This window comes from Sylvia atricapilla, chromosome 2, assembly GCF_009819655.1.
Source record: "Sylvia atricapilla isolate bSylAtr1 chromosome 2, bSylAtr1.pri, whole genome shotgun sequence".
In the NCBI taxonomy this organism is placed as follows: Eukaryota; Metazoa; Chordata; class Aves; order Passeriformes; family Sylviidae; genus Sylvia; species Sylvia atricapilla.
The window spans coordinates 24,943,080-24,962,667 of NC_089141.1; the positions used below are offsets into that span (position 1 = coordinate 24,943,080).

At 45.1% G+C, this 19,588-nt stretch overlaps 1 protein-coding gene across 1 annotated transcript in view; it reads left to right on the forward strand.

Moving 5' to 3' along the window:
• Positions 1–5,030: 5,030 nt before the first annotated feature.
• SIDT1 (SID1 transmembrane family member 1) overlaps positions 5,031–19,588 on the forward strand; it is a 39,369-nt gene continuing 24,811 nt past the window's right edge. The window contains exons 1-2 of the mRNA XM_066341029.1: positions 5,031–5,294; positions 18,834–18,955. Coding sequence (XP_066197126.1) covers positions 5,115–5,294; positions 18,834–18,955 — 302 coding nt within the window. The 5' untranslated portion in view covers positions 5,031–5,114. The remainder of the gene's footprint in view (positions 5,295–18,833; positions 18,956–19,588) is intronic.

The window sequence follows — 19,588 nt, forward strand, 5'->3', positions numbered from 1 at the left end:
AGCTCCTCCACCGCCTCCTGTAATAGAGCGGTGCCTTGGCCGCTCCGCCCGAGCTGCTCCCGGCCTTGTCACTCGTCTCCCATCTCACCTCGCCTTAATTTTTCTGCTCGTTCGCTGTTATCCCTCCTCGGGATAACTGTCTCCTCGGGAGAGTATCTTGCAAATACCCTCCAAAGGTACCTCTCAGTGTCCCTCTGAGGAAGCCTTGGAAATTTCCCCGTGCGAAAACGTATTTCAGATGCCGTTACAGGTGGTGGTTCAGAGCAGAATGTCACACAAACCGTGAAATTAAGATGATTCGAAATTAAGGGGTGACCCTTGTTTAAATTGAGCAAACAGATCTCGTTAGCTGTGCCACCGAGGAAGGGTGTACCTCTGTAGCCACAAGGAATTTCGTAAAGCAACTGGTGGTTCTGAAGTGAGTCATTTAGCTTACACGTGGATGCAATGTATTCCTTACAGATTCACCCCAGAATATGCCACAGATCCTCCACTTCCCTGCCACGCAGGTGAAGACATGATGTAATTACTCCAAAAGGTTACATTAACATTTTGTTAACATTTTGTTTTACAGTGTGAGCATAATATTTTGTCTGTGGGAGCTGGAAAGTGAAGGCATAAGGTTTATCAGCTTTTCATTCAAAACTTTTTCCATTTCACCAAGATTTCCTGGTGCTTAGGGTACCCGTCAATGTAATTCTGGCTTTACTAGCATCACTGTAAAATGATTCATGCAGATGGTAATGGTTGATGTATTGAGGGAGGGAACTGTTTTGGATGTGATATAAGGAGAAGATGGAAATCATGAGAGGAAAAAAAGCGTTAGAGAAATACTTTCAGCAATTGTCTCTATTGAAGCACTGCAATTGTGGAGGTTGCACCTCGACTTCAATTTCCATCTTGACACTCAACATAGGTACCATATGCAAGTGATCATCAAAGTTCAGCCAGTGGGAAGAGAAACCCATGCAAAGCAATTAATTAGTCTGTGTTGGTCTGAAAATTTGGAAGCCAGAAGTATAAATCAAGGGCACATCTGGACTTCTCTCTTAACATGGCTTTAAATTGTCTTGAAGAACAAGGCCTACTGAAGAAAAAAAGCAATAAAGGCGTAATTGCGTTATTACATCATCTATTTTGAAACCTCTTAAAGCTCTCTGCAATTATTAATTACAATCAAATATAAATGTTAAATGCCTAATACAACCAAATATGACACAAGCTAGAGACAATTCTCATTCAAGCAGTGTATTCTCAAACACTTTGCCCACCTATAAGAAGAATCGGAGCACGTTCTATCAGACATCTTTAGCGCCTGTTTGCATTTCACTTCTTGTTATTCTTCACACTGCATTTTCAGCAGAGTCTGAAAAAGTGGCATTATCTCTGCAGAAGCCAGCTGAGCATCTACAGCATCTATTAACTCGCAGAGGAGCTTACATAAGACAGAGACAACATATGCAAACAGTAATTTTAAATCATCAGGTTTCCAAACAATTTGGTTTGTTATACATTTATACTGTTTCCCTTCCCAAGTTAGTATGATTTAGGGAATTCCTTTGTAATATCCTCTATCCTGAATATTTTTGCAGCCATGGTTACCAGGGAAAATGTAGTTTCTTAACTGGTTTGGGATGGCATTTTGTTATTTTGTTCCCAACAGCAATCAGATTTTCTGCTTTTGTGCTATGGAGAAAAAAAAATGAACAAAAAATCTCAAAACCACAATTTTGTGAGCATCTCATCCAGCACAGTTCCTCTTTCCTTTGAGACACTCACAACCCTGGGCTTCATTTATACTGGAAAAATGGGTCCTTTTACAAAATACGTGCCCTCCACACAGCCAGAGACAAGGGCCCCAAGAGCATCATCCCCTTTTCTGGAGGTTTGGCACCCTGGGCTCATGGGCAGCATGGAAACAGCACAGCTGAGGAATGGCCCTCTTTCCTCCAGTGACTTTGGCATCAGGGCTGTGGGGAGGCTTCAGCGAGGCCTCTTTTCGCCCTCACAAGGCAGCTGCATTGCAGGTGAGGCTCTGGTCCTTGGCCTGCCTGAGCTGCAGCTACAGCTGTGTGGCAACCCTGTCAGTATCCCTTTGGCCTGGACCTGCTGACCAGCTTCCTGCCCAGACCTCAGATCTGCCTCACTGCTGGGAACTTGCCTGCTGCTGATGGGACTGTGTCTGTCCCTGACTGCCATCACCAGGCCTGAGTCACTAACTTATGTTGACCTCAGACCTATCCCATTGTTATTGACTTGTCCACCAATCTGGACTCTGTTGATTCCATATCCAGGAATATTCCATATCCGAGAACCTACTTGTCTTGCTCAGATCCTGTGGCATGAGGCCCTGGCTGGTGAAGTCCCTGCTCTGCCCCTCTTTTCCCTCTCTGTGTTGTGGCACTTGGATCCCTGTCCCTTAGGGAGCATCTGGCCCTTGCTGGCTCCTGATGCCAGAGTACTGTGGCACATACAAGAAAAGATCACTTCCACTGACTCAGACCCATGGTGTATATGGATGAGGATACTGTCTCTTAGAGGGATTGGTTCTTTCTTCCAAAGTACATGCTGCCCTTCAACAACAAGATCCAGGTGAAATGAAAAGGGAAAATGGCCTACTCATCTTTATCAAAGGAGTCTGAGTGAAGTGTTATAAGTAGGCCAACCTCCATTTGTTATCTGGAAAAGTAATGAAACAAGCTGTTCAGCAATCAGCGTGCAAGCAACTAAATAACAGTAAAGTGATGAACAGCAGGCACTCTGCATTTGTCCAGAACAAATAATGTCAAACAAACCTAATTTATTTCTTTACTGAGATAACTGACTTAGTAAGTGCTGAAAGGAATACGTGAAACGTGTTTTGACTCTGTAGGGCTTTTGATGTTGTGTTGAGCACTGCTCTCATAAAGGCAAATTTGTCTCAGATGATATTAACATGAGAGGAGTGTGTGATTTAAAAGCACTTCCCAAACTGATCCAGTGGATATTTTCCTATCAGTAGGAAGGTATATCAAATGAAGAGACCTGATCTGTCTGCTAGAATTGTTTTCTTTCATTAGCAACTTGAATGGTGGAGTTGATCTTTGACTTAAAACTTCTGCAAATAACACCAAGTCAGGCAGCGCCACACCTTGGAGGAAGAGATTTGAACAAAGGTTTATCATTGCTAAATCACAGAAAAAGCCTCAAAATAATGAGATTAAATTAAGATAAGAACAATGTATGACACCGAGAAAACTTGAATTCTTAAATTAAAAATGAGAGAAGATGTGTAGTCTTTGGTAAGATACCATAATGTATATCTAATCAGGGCAAGCACTTTAAGAATAACATAACTCCACATTGGAAAATGTGGACTACATGAAGAGCCACTTTTTTGCCATGAAACCAACACAACTAAAGCGAGACAGTACATTGATGTGCCAATCGGAAATATGCATGACACCAAATGACACAAAAATTATTTGCAGCTGCCTTGGTTTGCAGAACACCATCTTTGTGCCATTGGTCACATTGGTCTGAGGAACCAGGCATGGCCCTTACCTGCTTTACCTCCTCCTGTTGCCTGAAGTCTCATCTCTGGGAGAAGATGGGTCTCCTAGTGTCCTTTCTCCTGCACATGCTCAAGAGGGCTGCTGGCCCTGGCAGAGGGACCCATGCATCTGCAGACAGCAGGGGGTGAGAAGGAGCTGTAGGGTTCAGGAGCCTTGGACTCTACGGCGTAGGGAGGGGAAGCCACAAGTGTCCCAGTGCTGCCACTGTTTGAAGTCCCCCAAGACAGGTCACACCACGTCCTGTTAAGAGGCAAGACAGAGTCAAAGTCTCCTGGTCTTCAGAGCATGATATTCCAGGCTGAAAGGCAAAATCTTAGTGTTGGATTCTCCATATTCCACCAGATTGCAAGTGGTTTATTTTACCCTTAATGGTACCTCTTGGGACTCTGACAAAAGGCAGGGTGATGTGAATCCTGCTTCAAGATGAACAGAACTGACTGACAATTGTTTTTTCTTTTGGCAGAAATCACACAAGGGCCCAGAGATCAAAATGGCAGCACAAGACATGCTGGTTCGTTTTGCTGAGCTTTGCAACTTTTCCTCCAAAGACAACAAGTGATCTCCCAGGAAATCTCTCAGCCTTGAAAACAAAATCCAGAACTTTGGAAAGCTTCTAGGGCCAGAGGCACTGCATTTGGAGACTGCGGACTGACTTTATAAAACTGTGGCACCTAAAAGTTTATCCGCAGCCTGAAAACCCCTTCTGATTGCTTTGTAAGTAAAACTCTATTTCCACTGACTTAAAAGTGCATCCCTACACCATGGGATCTCACACATTTCCTAGGTGTGTTTTCAACATAGGAGGGTTAAACCGTGAGAGAGAGAGAGAGATCCCTTGCCTTTTCACAGCCCAACAGTATGGCTCTCGTCTTGCTAAAAAGGTTAAGAGCATCACAGTATGGTTTGTGGCCAGTTCCATGGATGACACAAAGAGATGCACCAAGCCATTTTCAGATTAATGATATTACATTTGCTGCTGCCTTTCGCACCTTCAGGCTGAACTAAAGGACGAGAGAATTTATCCCAAAGTTATGAGAAGCCAAAAATAAAGGTTAGGGAGCGCCCCATTCAGGACTGCAGGTGCGAGCTGCAGCTCCAGCAAGCCGGCAGATTATGGAGCGAGGACGCCCCTAACGCGGTGGGCAGGGAGTGTTGGAGCCCTGCAGGTGCTGACCCCCACGTGCCTGACAATGCCAGCGTGTCCCTGCGCTCACGGCACGGCTCCCCACGGGGCAAAGCCCCCTGACAATCGCCCGCTGAGCCGGACTGAGAATTTGGGGCCGGTCACAGAGAGGAGACCCTCCTCCCCTGGGCTGGCCAGCCCGCCGGCCGGCCTCCCTTCCCCTCCCCTCCCCGCCCCGCCGGCCGCCGGAGGGTCCTTCCCCGGGGAAAGTTGCTCGGCGTCCTCGGGGCGGCGGGCGGCGGGGTGCGGCGCTGCCCCCGCCGCCTCTCGTCCGTGTCGCCGAGCTGTTGATTGAGATCGCAGAGAGAGCGCCTCGCCGCCCGCCCTGCCGGGGACACACGGTCCGGGCGCCCCGCGGGGTCGGCAGGAAGGAGCCCATGGCCGGGAGGGCAGCGCCGGCCGCCGGGGCTCTGCTCGGCGCCCTGCTCTGGGCGGCAGCGGGGGCCGGCCTCGGGGACAACCCCGCTCCCGGCGCCTTCGGCCACGTCTACCGGGGCGCCGTGAACATCAGCGCCGAGCGGGTCTACGCCTTCGCCTACCGCAGCGAGCCCGGCCAGGTAGGAGCGAACCCCGGAGCGCCAGGTTCCCCGCGGCGGGGCGAGCACCGTGTCCCCCTCAGCCTTCTCGGTCGGGAGCGTGTGCCAGGGAGGTGCCGGCGCCGCTGCGGCTCCGCTGCTGTGCGGGAGCGGGCCGGGCTCTCCGTCTGTCCTGCCCGCATCCTCCCGGCGCCGCGGTGGTCGGGAGCCGCAGTGCACCTGCGGGATCCTTTCCACCTTCCCTGGCGCGGACAGGGCTCTCCGGGGCTGCGGGCCGGGAGGGTGCCGGTGTCCCGGGAGCTGCGGGCCGGGAAGGTGGTTTGGTGGCCCCCACTCTCAGAGGGGATATCCAGGAATTCTAGCAGCAGGATGCGTTTAAAGGCTAGAAGGGAGTTGTGAGGATAATAGTACTACATTAAAAATAATTTTTAGAAAACAACACAAAACCCACAAAAAAAAAAAAAAAAAAAAAAAAGGTGTGTGAGTGTGCACTTAGTAAGCCTTCTTAAATGCCGTTTTCCCCCATTGTGCATTTCCTTAGGATCAGAGTGCTCTTGCCTGGTAGCCTGGGAGGTGAGGCAGGACTGTAAAGGTGAGGCTGTCGAGAGGAAGCTGCAGGGCAGAGTGGCCAGGGCTGTTTGATGGTGGAAGGAAGCCTATAATTTATGTATACCCAGTTATTGAGGATTGCCCCCTCCCCAGTTTTTGTGTCTTATTTATCTCATGTAGCTAAGTGGTACCTTGGAAACTCTGCCCCCGTTGTTTGGATTGGGTGTTAATTGATCTGATGATCTGATGTACCAAGAGATGGTGAACTGGGTAGATGAATCTTCCCTCCTGTCCTCAGTTGCACAGAACAATTGAAAATGGAAACCGTGGCTTTTTCCCAAACTGTGTACTATGTAATAAAATGCACCTGGTATTTATGGGCCAGCAATTGGGTGTCTGGGCTATGATGCAACTGAGCCCAACCTTACTTAACTGTTGGGTGTCACCAATGATCTCAGGAGGCCAAAAGCACACTTTGGGCTTGAGCCTCCTTTTGGAAGCTGGTCGAGGTGTAAGTAGGTTCCTTCAGGTGTTGAAAGTATTGGGTATTATAATGAGGGCCTATTCGCAGATGTTGTCAGTGGCTTATTAGCACAGACAACATGAATACTGACTTCAGTTAAAATTAATCTGGTCCCTTCAATTTAATGTGCTCTTTGAAGCCTTGTGTTTTTTTGCTGGACACCTGAAAAAAAGCTTTCTCTGCTGGAGAGCTACATGTTAAAGCACAGTGGGAGGAGGCAGGGAGGAAGCACATGGCTGCTCAGTGGTGTTTGCAGGTACCTAAATGCAACTTCTAGGCTTCTTCTAGACACTAAGCTGTTCCTGTGGCTGTGAAGTACAGACTGCTCAGTGCAGACTACTACCTTACTTAAGCAGGAGCTTTAATGGACTAATCTCCATGGTCCTGTATGCTGGAACATGAAGTCTCTGCAGAGATAGGGTCAAGAGCGTATCTAAGAAGGGAAATTCAGGTTTGAGATTTAATATTTTTTTCAATGCAGAGCTCACCAAGCACTGCCATGAGTATGCTTAGAGGGCCATGCAACCAGCTTCTGCTAGGAAAAATGTTTGGGAGACAAAAGCTCTTTAAATAAAAGTGGGCTTTCATAGGAAGTTTTCTGATGAGGGATGCCTAGAACAGGTTTTGATGGTAGAAAAGGCTCCAGAGAGACTTTATTATGGCCTTTCAGTATAAATAAGCTTACAAAATTATCAAGAAAGGCTTTCTACAATGTAATGACAGGACACAGGGCAACAGTTTTGAACTGAAAGAGATTTGGGTGGCACATAAGGAAGATTTTTTTTTTTTTTAATGGTGTGGGACTGGAACATGTTGTCCAGAGAAGTTGTGGATATGCATTACTGGGACTGTTCATAGTAGGGTTAGATGGGGCTTTGAGCAACCTTATCTAGTGAAGGTATCTCCTTACCCATGGCAGGATGTTTGGACTAGATGATCTCAGAAGATGATCTTCCAATACTGTGATTCTTCTCTGAGCTCTGCAGGTGCCATTTCTGAGATGAAGCAGTGGACACTGGCAAGAAGGTGGCTGAGCTAGATTGGCTGTGCTGTGTGCAGCCCCTTTCCCAGCTGAGCCCTGCACTCATGAGGGGCAAACATGACTGGATCTCCTCTTGCTGGCAGGGTCAAGGGTTGAGCTGTCTTGGTGTTCCTGTGTCTCCCTGTTGTTGAGAATTGCTCAAGATTTAGAAGCTTGGTAGTGGAAATCTTGACTTTAATCACCAAGTTCTTGTGGGCAGCTTTCTTATGCGAAAGTTGGGAAGATGTTTAGGGACACGCTGTCTACTTGGTGTTGGGGCTTGTGAAAGAATTCAAGTCCTGCAAAAACTCAGTGTATTAATTACTGCTTTTTGCTGCAGTCTTAAGCCTTGAACTCCTAGTGAGGGAATACCAGCCAGTGTTTGCCAGTTGCCTGCCACTTGTCAGCTCTCTGCTCTTCCTGGTCTTTTTGGTCTCTTCCTGTCTCTGTGCTGATGGCAGTTTAGCCAGAAGCCTGTGATAGCTCAAGGCAGATATCACATGGGCGATTAACCTTAGTTACAGAACAGTTAATTCAATAAAAAGAGCATTCCCCATATGGAAGGGCTGCAGTGGATGAGTTTAATTGCTTTCCCCACTGAAACAAAGTCAAGGTCTGGAGTGATCTGGCTCTAAAAACAGGAATTTGTTTTCACTGTGCTGTAAATTCTGCTGTTTTCCCCTCTACTGCTCTTTCTCATGAGGCTGGGCCTACAAAGCAAGGGAAAACTTGGAGACAAGGACAAAATGTGAGGGCTGACTTGTGATCCACAAGCCCTCTGTAAATTTTCTGGTTGCTGATGTGCTATGGCTGCACAGGCACGTCTGAAAATGTAGCTGAATAGAGCAGTGCTTGAATGATGGATGAGAGAAAGGAGGAGGGAACAAGACCTTTTCTCCTGTTTGGTGCTTTAGAGGCTTGCTCTCTGAAAAGTGTTGTGCTTGCCTGATCTCAGAGGTTGTTCTTCATTCACATCATCATTCTTACTCATTGGGGTACAGGAAAGCATGCAAGACAGAAGGGAAAAAGTGACTCCCATGAGAATATTCACAAGCAGATACATACAAGGTGAAGAAACCACAGTTCAGGGCTCTGCAGCAGAGCTGCTTTGAGACATGTGGCTTCCTTTCTGTACAACTTGTGGCTTAAATGAAAATGATGATGCTTCTATGTGACCCAAATCACCTAGCTGAAACTTCTGTGTGTAAATACATTGCCAGGTGTCTTCTCTCTGTCTGTGGCGGGGGAAAAGCCTTCCTATGTGCTGTGCAGAAACACTCATCTTGAGGCAGGAGAGCTGACAGTCTTTTAGGTACTAGGACTTAGGCCTTAATTGCTGAGGTTGAACTGTGAGAGTAAAGATGTGCTGAGGAGAAGCACAGCCACCTCTTCTGCAAAGGTCTTCAAGAGTTGGCCTGTGAGCAAAGGCACATGACAAACTCCTTCCTCATGGTGGAAGCTCTTGATTTGTAGTGGGGTAGTCTTACTGCTTCTTGAATTCCATTTTTCCCTTCTACCTGCTCTTTGACATTTCCCCTCTGTACAGCTGTTTATTTTTAACTCTAAGTGTAAAAAAATATGGTAATAAACCCAACTAGGTCACTTGTTGCTATGCCCTCATGCTCTAACAGCAAAGGCAGATGTGAACTGTTAGAAGTCTGGTGAACAATTAGTTGGGCAAACAGTTGGCCTATTTAATTTTAGGATTATTTACACTGGAGACATCCAGGATGGGGATAAAAAAACCTCATGGTCATTCCACATGTTCAGCATGTCCCTACGTGGGAGGGAGGAAGGCAGGAAGGAGACCTTTGCTGATTTGCTGGAGCTGCATGTGCAGTGCATTCCTGCTCAGAAGAAAAAGTGCTTTAGAATGTTTCTGCTGGATTTACCATGGACTGGAGAAAGGTTTATGTGACAAGTAAGGGAACCTGCTTGGTTCTATGTTTGCAGTAATACCAGGGTTTTCAAAAAGAATAGTGTGTGTGTGAGTACTGATGGAATTCAAAGTGAACAAGACTTTCCACCACTGTAAGATCTGGCAGTTGCTAATAGTTAATTTGCTGAAAGCACTAATTACACTCATATTGTGCAGGTTGGTATGTCCTGTACCAAACTGTAAGTGGTCCAGGAGAATATCATGAGGAAGAAGACAACAGAAGTTCTTTATCCTCACTGCAGCTCAGGTCAGCTGAATGTATGATTTGGAAAATACTTGGACTATATTTAGAAAACCAAGTAACTCTGAAGAGAACAAGTTTCTGACTTTCCATTTGTAGGCAAAGCTGCTGCAATCCAGATACAGTTCCTGGACATTCATGCAGTACATGTTGGTTGTGATGAGTTCCAAAGCTGAGCAGTGGGCTGCACCTATTTTAAGACAAAGAGTGGGTGCTATTTCCCTCCTCCTCCCTTGCCAGGACTAGGAGCTGAGCCCCAGTCTCAGTTCCCATATGGCCCAACTTACCATAAATTGTGATTGACAGTTGATTAAGCTGTGGCTTCTCTGCTGAGCAGTTGTGCAGTGTGAGGATGTGTAGCCCTGGAATGAGTGAGTGTCTTGTCTGTGAAGTCTGTCTGAGGAATGATGGGTAAAAAAATTACCTTCAGTCTATGAGAGGCTGTGTGCCAACCAGGGAGGGTTGCTACCATCATTGCCCTTTGTCTTTTCAGAGTTGCAGATAGGAAAAAATTGACTGTCCTAAAGGAAAAGCGGTATCAACACTAGCAAGAAGATCAGAAGTCTTCCACTTACATGCCTTAAATCTTGTCACCAAGTGCCTTTTCCAGCCAAAGAGCTTGATGCATTCCTCAGTGTTCCTCTGACCGCTAGTGAATGGGTCTCGTTTCCTAGGTGTGGATGGTAGTTGCACTTGCTTTCCTTTAGGCAAACGCCAAAAGGGAATTCATTCACCCATATGTTCCTCTGGAATTGTGTGATGAGTCACTTGCTCAGACCAAAGCCATCTGTCCTAGCTGCAGGGAAACTCCTTGATCTGCTACACAGGACAACCTGGTTTAATAAGTGGCAGTGATCAAATCTGTGTTTGCCGTTCTCTGCTGTTTGATGTGCTGGTGTAGGTCTCACTCCAGCAGCACCCATGTCTATTATAACAATTTTAAGAGCAATTTTTTCACCTCTTGCTTCTGAGCTGGCTGTGGGTTTGACATGTAGGATCCTTCAGGCTGGAACTAAACTATCCTGAAGTATTCCCATGGTGTCCTGCACATGTTCTCCATAATGTTAGTCTTGGCTCCAGCCCAACTTTCAGTCCACAGCTACACCATGCATGCAATAAAGCTTTAGTCTACTATTTGGAGAAGGCTGAGCCTGAGCTGTAGTGAGGTTAAGTTCTGTCTTTTCTTAATGCTGGGTGGAAACTCACCAGTTTAGCCACAAAGATGCAGGTAAAAATCAAAGAAATCGGGAAGTTTACAAATGCTTGCATGAGAAGATCTCTTGATGTTGGTAGAGCTGCTGTTATTGCAGCATCTCCAGGGGCTGAACGCTGTTGCTCTTTGGTTGCTGGCTCTAGTCTGTTCACCACAGGACACTGGAAGAGCCTCAGCACACCATTTCTGGAACCTAATAGTAAATGCCTTATGTGACAGGAATGTAGGCACAATGTCAAATCCAAAAAAAAATCAAAGCAAATTATAGTATATGGTGTCTGAAGCCAAACAGGGTTCAACTCCAGAATCCCTTTGGAGTACTTTGTGTATATAATTTATATTTCTTAAAGAAAACAGCCAGCCCTGGGAGGTGACAGCATAGGCAGTGTAGAGCACACAGCACTTGGAATGTGCTTGCTGCTTCTCAGTGGGTTCTCTCGAACACTCCTTACCCTGCCTAGGGTCACACAAAAAGCTTTTGCTTACAGGGGAAAACAAAAGTAAACTATGAGAGAAATTCAATGGGGATCTGCTAAAAACTCAAACTTGACTGTTGTTTTTTGCATCAGAAAATAGTCTTGAAAATCAGTCTTGAAAACTCTTAACAAAAGAGAGGTATCTTAGGTGAAATGCTGTGGGACATAGCTTTGCTTTGGGCTGGGGATAGAAGCAACTGAGATCCCATCAAACTTAAATTATTCTTTATCTTTCTAGGATTTTGCACTTTGTGGGTTTCCCTACACAGGAAGCAAAGAGAGAATATCTCTTGACAGAGGCTATCAGTTTGCAGCCTTTAGGGAAAAAAACTGAAAGCCGCTCTGGTTTCTTGCAGGGTAGCCCACGGACCTTCAGATGGTGACTGTGGTGCTGGCAAGAATTTTATTTTTATTTCTAATGTGTAAGCTAATGCTGTCAAGCATGATAACTTGTCCTTGAACTAAAGCATCTCTTTTGAATTTGAATGTTGTTCTAAATCGTAGTCATTCTTTTCTTGTTGGGCTATCATGTTTAAAATCAAAGCTGATCAGGTTTTGTTGTTCCCTTCCCAGCCCTAAGATGTTTAAATTAAAAAAGAAAACAAATTCTGAATCAGAGAAACTTCATCAAAATGCCTCTCCTCCTTTTGAACTCTTTCCAAGAGCAGTGCAGCAATTTATTATACATTTGCATTGTAAGTAGAGGCGGAAATGTCCTCACATAACTTGTGCAGAAGTTCTTGGTAGGGAGGTAAGCTTTTTCTGCATGGACCTCATCTGCTGTTTCAGGGGATATTTAAGGAATTGAAGTGCAGACTGTAAAAGGTATATTGCAAGGGCGTGCCATCTGCTCAGTTTGAAAATATAGTTCAGTACATTTGCATAAGCAAACAAAATTTCGTGCAGTGTATACTTGGAGAACCACAGAAGATTTCAGAAACAGCCTTCCTTATTTTTTTACACTGATGTTTTTCTTTAACCATAGAAATAGCTACTTCAGTGGAGTTTAAAATAAATGGAAAATGGTTTAAAAAAAGTATGTCATGCATTACAAGATGCAATTCAATCCACATCTGAAGTGTTACTGAAGTGAAGAACTTGGGAGCCAAGAAAAAACGAGGTATCTATGTTCTGACAGCAATCGCTGGAGTTACTACCAGGAGCTTGGAGTTAGAAGGTTGTAATTTGGAAAGATTGTAAACCTTTTTGTTCAAGGGATGGCCTGGCTCAGAGTTCCAGCTGCTGTGGTTTAGGAAGATGGAATTATTGTAGAGTAGTTTGTTCCTTAACTGACTATTCAAAAATATGGTTTTTTTTATTTTTAACATCTTCCTGAAGTCTGAGGGTGTTCCAAAACAGGTAACTACTTCTTCCAGCGTGGCAATTTCCAGTTTCTCCTTCTGGCTGTCCTAGAGACTCCCTAGTGACATTGGTTAGAGGGCAAAATTTCAAAAATGGAAAAAGATAAATATTAGCATGTTTTATATTTGTCTTATTTCCATTTATGCTTCACGGATACTCTTGCAAACAAGTGAACTCATGGGAAAGCCCATGGCAGACTGGAAGTTCACACAGCACATTTGCAGAGTGAAACATTTAAAATGAAAAATACTAATCCTAGAGCAATTATATTAATGTGTCCAAGGCTGTTCTTGACATCCCAGAGTCTGCCTCTTCGTTTAAGCCTCTTCGGGTGTTTAATACTCCTGGCAGAAATGCTGGAAGAAAACTGTGGGCCAAGGTTATTTGGCAGGTTGCTTTTGGCAATTAAGACTTACTGACATTGGAGCGCAGAGACAGAAAAAGGCTGAAAGGGAATGATCCTCTGAGCTCCACTTGTTTTGTTGTCAGCCAGGAGCCATGCTCACATCTCATGAGATGGCAGAAGAGAGGTTCTCTAAAACCTGTCACTGTCTCAGTTGTTTTCCTTCGGGGTTTCCAGAAGGAGAGATCTCAATAGCTTCCCCTGTTGCCTTGTCAGTGGCAAGAAGAGCAGAGTTCGAGGCTGATGGGGTATTCATTCACTGCCTCGATTGCTCTACTCCACCTGGCTCAATCCTGCTTCACCCAATTTCAGGGTTTATATAAAAGTGAAGCACCGCTTTCTTGTGCAGCGGCAGTTCCGTGTGTTTTGTACTCGTATCCTGCGCCGAGACCTTTCACTGCGAGCAGCAGCAGGCTGTGTGTTTGCTGCCGGATGTGTTCCCTGCCCACGGGCTTGGCCCTGTGCCTTGGCAGGCCCACGACCGCCCGAGCGCTGTCGCAACCTGGCCTGGTAATCCCAGCGGGCTGGCAAGGAGCGGCCGGCGTGTGGGTGCGGCGGGGAGCGCGCTGGAGCCCTGGTGTGACTCAAAGGCTTTGCTTAGCAAGAGCTTTTGGGAAGGGATCCATGGTAAAGCCCTTGAAAACCTTTGCTTACAGCACAAACTGTTGTTGCAACCTCCTGCCTTGCCCTTAAATTCACATCCCCACAGTCTTAAGATGATGTGTAATCTCTGTGGGAAATGCAGGTTTAATAATCAGTCCAAGGATTCTTTCGCGTCAACAAGAGCCTGGTTTATTTTGCTTAATGTTTTCAGCTATGTTGGTTCTGTTCAGCTGTGAGAATTTGGGGTCGGCTCCTTCTGCCTGGTCCCATCTAGAGAATGGAATTCAGTTGTACTTTTTTCCTTTCTTTTCTTCCCTCCCCCTGTCTCCATGGTGGTAGTGGAACTGAAGTACAAATATTTGTCTTTCCTGGTCTAACACGTTTTTATACAGAGCTGAGAGCTCTCTCTTTATTCAGCTGTCTTACTGCTCTGTCCACCTTGAAACACAGGAGAAACTTCAAGGTCAGTCGTCTGAGAAACAAAACTGTCACCAGAGTGGGTGGTGAATAGCCCCTGCACATGGCAGAGCCTTGGCTCTGGGAAGGAATGTGAGCAGCAGAAGTCTCTGAAGGAGTCCTGACCCTGCCTCAGCCCCGCAGCACAAAAGGCAACAGTATGGTTATTGCTGACAAATATTTGTGCAGGGCCTGCCTTGTCAAAGAGAGCATTTGGTACGTAAGTTTGTTTCAGCTTGGAGGGTGCAGATGAAATCCAGCAGTGTATTATAATACCAATATAGCCAGCCTCCTACTCTAAATGTACAAGGAAGGGGAAGGTGAAACTAGTTTTCTGGGGGGCTGGTGATGATCTGGTCCAAAATGAAGTCCCTCAGCAGTGCTGGCAATGCAGGAGTGACAGCAACCTGGTTGACCCTGTTGCTGCCCAGGCAAAACTTCCTTCTCATCTCACCAGTGCTAAGTGAGTGGGGATGGATGCAGAGAAGGCTCATAGTCTTTGTGCTGATTATAATTTTAAATTAAAACACTGTTTTTTCGCTAGAGTTTCTCTTGTGTCTACATAACGTTTTTTATTGGAAGGAAGAGATATGTGTGATGGGAGCAGTGGTTCTGTAGCATGGAAGGGTTCTTGAGTTAGAACTGCTTGTTTTGAAAATGAAATAATCTTTGGAAAGGTGTGGAGGGGGAAGCATGTTTGAAGTAAATAAACCACCTTTTTTTTTTTTTTTTTTTTCTTCACACCCTGCTTTTTTCACTCTTCTAAAAATATTTTGCTGAAGGCAAATGCCAAATTTCAAATTTCAAATGCTGACTTTCAACGGGAAAGATGGGATTACTAGCATTGGCTCAATACTGAATTCATTAAATCTGTAGCATGAAAATGTATATGTTGTCTGTATCAAGGCAAGATAATCTAGAAGCAAAGCATGGATTAAAAGTTTAAGGTAGGTCATATAGAAGAAGGCCTAAAAAAAGCGTAAACATCCATTCATAAGTGTTACATTTTTAATCCCTGTCCCTTGTGATGTTCCTGCTAGACAGTTCATCCTGCTGAGGAAAATGTCTTTTTCCAAGACATTAATTAGGCGCCCTTCTAATCTGTAGCACTTAATTGGAGATTGAGTGACAGCAGACGAAGAGAAGCCCTGATTGCAGTTAAATGGTAATTCTTTCTGCACTTTTCCAAGCTTCCTCATAATTGCACTTACATTTTGCTGGATTTATGCCCAAGCTTATTTCCAAGTCTTCAAACCATTAATTGGGAACTTCTTGTGCAGGTTTGGCCAGCAGGCATATCCCACCTGTTTTATTGCAGTGTTTGGCAGAAATAGCTGTTGTAGAAGAAAGATGCCCACCATCCAAAGCTGTTGGGAGCTGCTTCTGTATCCCTGAGATCCTGTAAGGGGAGGGCAGAGCTGCACCCTGGGATTGGGATCTGGCCCCTCCACTGGAAGTGCAGCATCTGCCCACAAGTGGCCCTGTGTTGCTGTGGTGATGGCAGCAGGATAAATAACTAGATGGACTGGAACCTCAGTTGCCATCTGTCCAGCTTCTTAATCACCTTGTTTGTTTCCTGGGATTTATAATAAAGATGTTGATGGGGTTAGACAGTGTGATGGTCCTGACTGATCTGGGTATGTGTAAATGTAGGCAGAACAGGTATTCATTGTGAGTGAATTGTTGGTATATTGAGGTAAAATTTAAAGTGCACTGGGATCTTCCTAATGAGCTGCTGTAACCATTGCTTCTGACTTTCTGATGTTCCTCTGTATTTGAGGCACCCTGTTTGAATGTGGCCTGGGAAGCAGCTTTGCCTGTGTAGAGTGCAGAGAGAAAGGTGAGAGGGAGGCAAGAAGTGTAGTGGGATCCCACCTGTGGCCATAGGTGGTCCTGTCTTGACACAGCTGGATATTGCCCCAGATGATATCAAACCAAAAAGAGCTCAAGGCACCTGAATATGGGGCAGGGCAAAGGAGCTATAAGTTGTTACAGAGAACAAATACAGAGTGCTGAGCACAATAGGGATGTAGAGAAGTCATTATGGTAGTAATATGGCATATACCAATTTTCATGTGAGTAAGTGCTTAGATTTAGAAGAGTATTGAGTCTGGAGGCTCTTACCTGCCTCTTCTGATATTCCTATTTCCTACACATATTATAAGATAATGGAATCAACAGCAAAGCTGAATAAATGTTGTAGGTGGTGTATAATCAGCTTATTTTTGTGGAGAGAGGGAAACCAAATGAGGGGTTCTGGCTGCTGGATCACAACAGAGGGAAGGGACTTTTTCCTACTTCTCAGACTTTTCTCTATCAGAGCATTAATCACCAATGCTTTTGTTTCCCTTTCTTGTCCTTCTCTAGGATAGATGGGAAACTTTATTTTCTTACTGAGGATGGTCAGTCATCACAACAGGTCTCCCAGAGAGGTTGTGGAGTCTCTATCCATGGTCAGCTGGCTCTAGGTGATCTTGCTTGTGTCCAGTTCTGGTCTCCCCAGTATAAGGAAGGTGTGGACTTACTGGAGTGAGTCCAGTGCAGAGCCACAGAGCCAATGAAGGCACTGAAATCCCTCTCCTGTAAGGAGAGGCTGAGGGCTGGGAATGGATTGTACTCATTAAGTGTACACATACTCATGTGCAATTAAGAAAGCCTGACTATCTGCAATATATGCGTAACTCATGTCTTGGGTTACAGTCTGTATTCATGAAGTCAATGGAGAAGAGAATTTCTTAATCTCTGGCTTGTATTTATGGATAGTTGAGGATGCATAAGCCAGTAGTGCTATTTGCTTTGAGTTTGATGTGAGCTCCCCATTGCATTGAGCTGATGTGCTCTGCCCTGGAGGGTTCACATAGCCGTGTCCAACCTGAGGCAAGTGAAAATCATTTACCCTGTGGAGATGGGCTTGCTTGAGCTGTTTCATGGGCAAAAAGCTGCTGGACAGGTAGCTGAAATGTGTCCTTTCTGCAGTGAGAGTTGTTTTCCCCATGGGTGGAGAATTGTTCCATGTTCTTGCAGGAGACTGGCTTGACCATTGTGTCTTCCTGCTCCTTAGATTTGTTTTCTTGTTCAGTTCCAGTCGCTTCATTCATGTCCTCATTCCTTGTCACAGTAAACACCAACAAACAAACAGGAGCTTGTTCAGCCCAGTCCCTGTGTTTCCAAGTTACACCAATGTATGCTGGCTCAGCTGCCTTGGGGCAGCTACAGGGACTAAGGAAGCCACTGAGTTACCTTCCAGTGCTGCCTGTGGTGACACCCTTCAGGTGTTCCTGGTGTGTTTTGCTTTGTGGTGCTATTTTACTTAACTTTGTTTTAGCACCTTGCGGTGAAATATACTTAGAAACAAAATTGCATGTGTAGTTTTTGCAACTGTAAGGAAAAACTGGAAAGCAGACCAAAAGAGCTTTGCAAAGGTTTAGAAACAATGGGAAAATATTCTAATTTCTGCCTTTCTATTTCAAGGGGGTTTTAATTAAATTATTTGGGTGGGTTTTTTTGCTGAAGACCTAATTTTTTAGGAATTGGTGGCTGTTGCCTCTGTACTATGGTGAAAATGTCATGAAAACTGATAATGATTATGGCTTTCAGGAAGGTATTTTGTTCTACTAGACTCCACTCCCATGTGAGCCTGGAATCACCAAACAAGAATAAGTAAGAAATTTTCTTTGACTTGGAAGTGCAGATGTAAGTAATTTCTCTGAAACCAGTGTTCTCCTTCTACTACCTTGCTAATTCTTCATGTTCTTCTCAGAAGGTGCTACCTCCTTGTACCTTTACTCTTCTTGGAGGGTATAAAGTCAGAATGTCTATGAGAAGTCTTTCACTGATCAAGTGAGAGTCCATTATGATCTTTCAGGATGTGGCAGATTTAAAATATGTATATATTATCTATTTAATATGCTTTCATTATTTCAAGGCCTCTAATTGAGATGGACTGTTTTATCATAAGGGGATTATTCCCTCTTATATTTTGTATTCTTGATCGCTGTCTACAGTTCTGGAGAGGGAGCTGAAGGGATTGCTGTTTTCAAATGGAAATGGTGACATTTCCGTGTGGTGCAGACAAACTTCTTGCTTCTCAAACAGTGAACTGAGGGTATTTTACACCAAGCTGTCCTTCCTCTGCAACCATTTGGTGGCCAATGATAATTTAAGGAGAAATTTCAGTTGCTGCTGCGGTGGGCTGCATCTTTCTCACAAGCAGCCTTTCTTGTCCACTTGAGGGCAGTCAGCAGTGTATTTCTGTTCTGTTAGGTGGGATTATGGTTATATTGGAATTGTTTACATGAGAGCCAGCTGCTAATATGCTTTTTCATCCTTGGCTATTGATATAATCTTTGTGACTTTCCCAGTAGTGTTGACTCAGTTGTGTACGTAAAGAGTCCCAGCAAGAAAATTCTTAGTTGTAGCTTTGGGTCTTTGTCTTGTGCATCTATCTGTTTGCTCAATTTTTGTAGGTTAAGTTATGTAGGTTGCTCCCAATAGAAGCTGCTGAACTCTCTTACATATTCTGCATTTGTCCACTGTATCATGTCTGACAGTCACCTCTGACCTGGGCACAAGACTGTGATTCTGGACTGCAGCATCAACAGAGCAGTAAATGACTTCTGGATCTGAATAATTAGTCTAGTGATAAACAATGTGAATCTCCCTGTGCATATTGTCAGCACCTAGGTCAGACTGAGGACGGGGGAAAGGCTTCTCCCACCTAGACTTGGAGCTGCCTTGTTCTTTTACCTTCAGCTTATCCTCTGTTTTCCCACAGGTGGATGCAGTGCGGGTGTACGTGAACAGCAGCTCCGAGAACCTCCAGTACCCCGTGCTGTTTGTAGTTCGGCAGCAGAAGGGAGTGCTGTCATGGCAGGTCCCACTGATTTTTCGAGGCCTGTAAGTACTGGAGTCTCTTCTTTGTGGCACACTCCTCTACCAGCTGTATTCATCAGCAGCCTCCCTCACAATGCTACATCTTGTGACCTGTGTAGACTGCAGGGCTTGGTTGCAGAGTTTTCTTGCTCACTGCCAGCTGGGTGTAGGAAGACCAGGATTTGATAGGGTAACCTCTTACTTGGCAGCCTGCTCTTGGCCCTTAGCTTCTCATATTCTTAGAAATGTGTACAGAGTACCAGGAGGCTTGTCTGTGGGAGAACTGTCTGTGGCACCAGTCACTGAATCTACCATATCACTGCTGTGGTTCCACAGTTGCCTACCATGTGTGCAGGCAGTTCCTGGGCTCTGGTTTGGGGCAGAGTTTGAACAGGCTCTTGAAATAGCACTGTAACTTCTGTGTAACAGTGCATTGGGGGAAAAAGAGCTTCTGTTTCTCACCTCAGGAACATCTATCTTAAGTTTATTCTAGGGGGTGGTTGTTTTGGGGCTGTTTCTTTATGAAAGCAATGCTGCTTTGTATTTTCATTAACCCCAGAGCTCGTTGGGCTGCAAACAGAGAATTTTCAGGCACCTTAGACTATTTAGGATGTGAAGCTTCATCCTGTGACTGAATCCTGGTGCCAGCAGCAGATA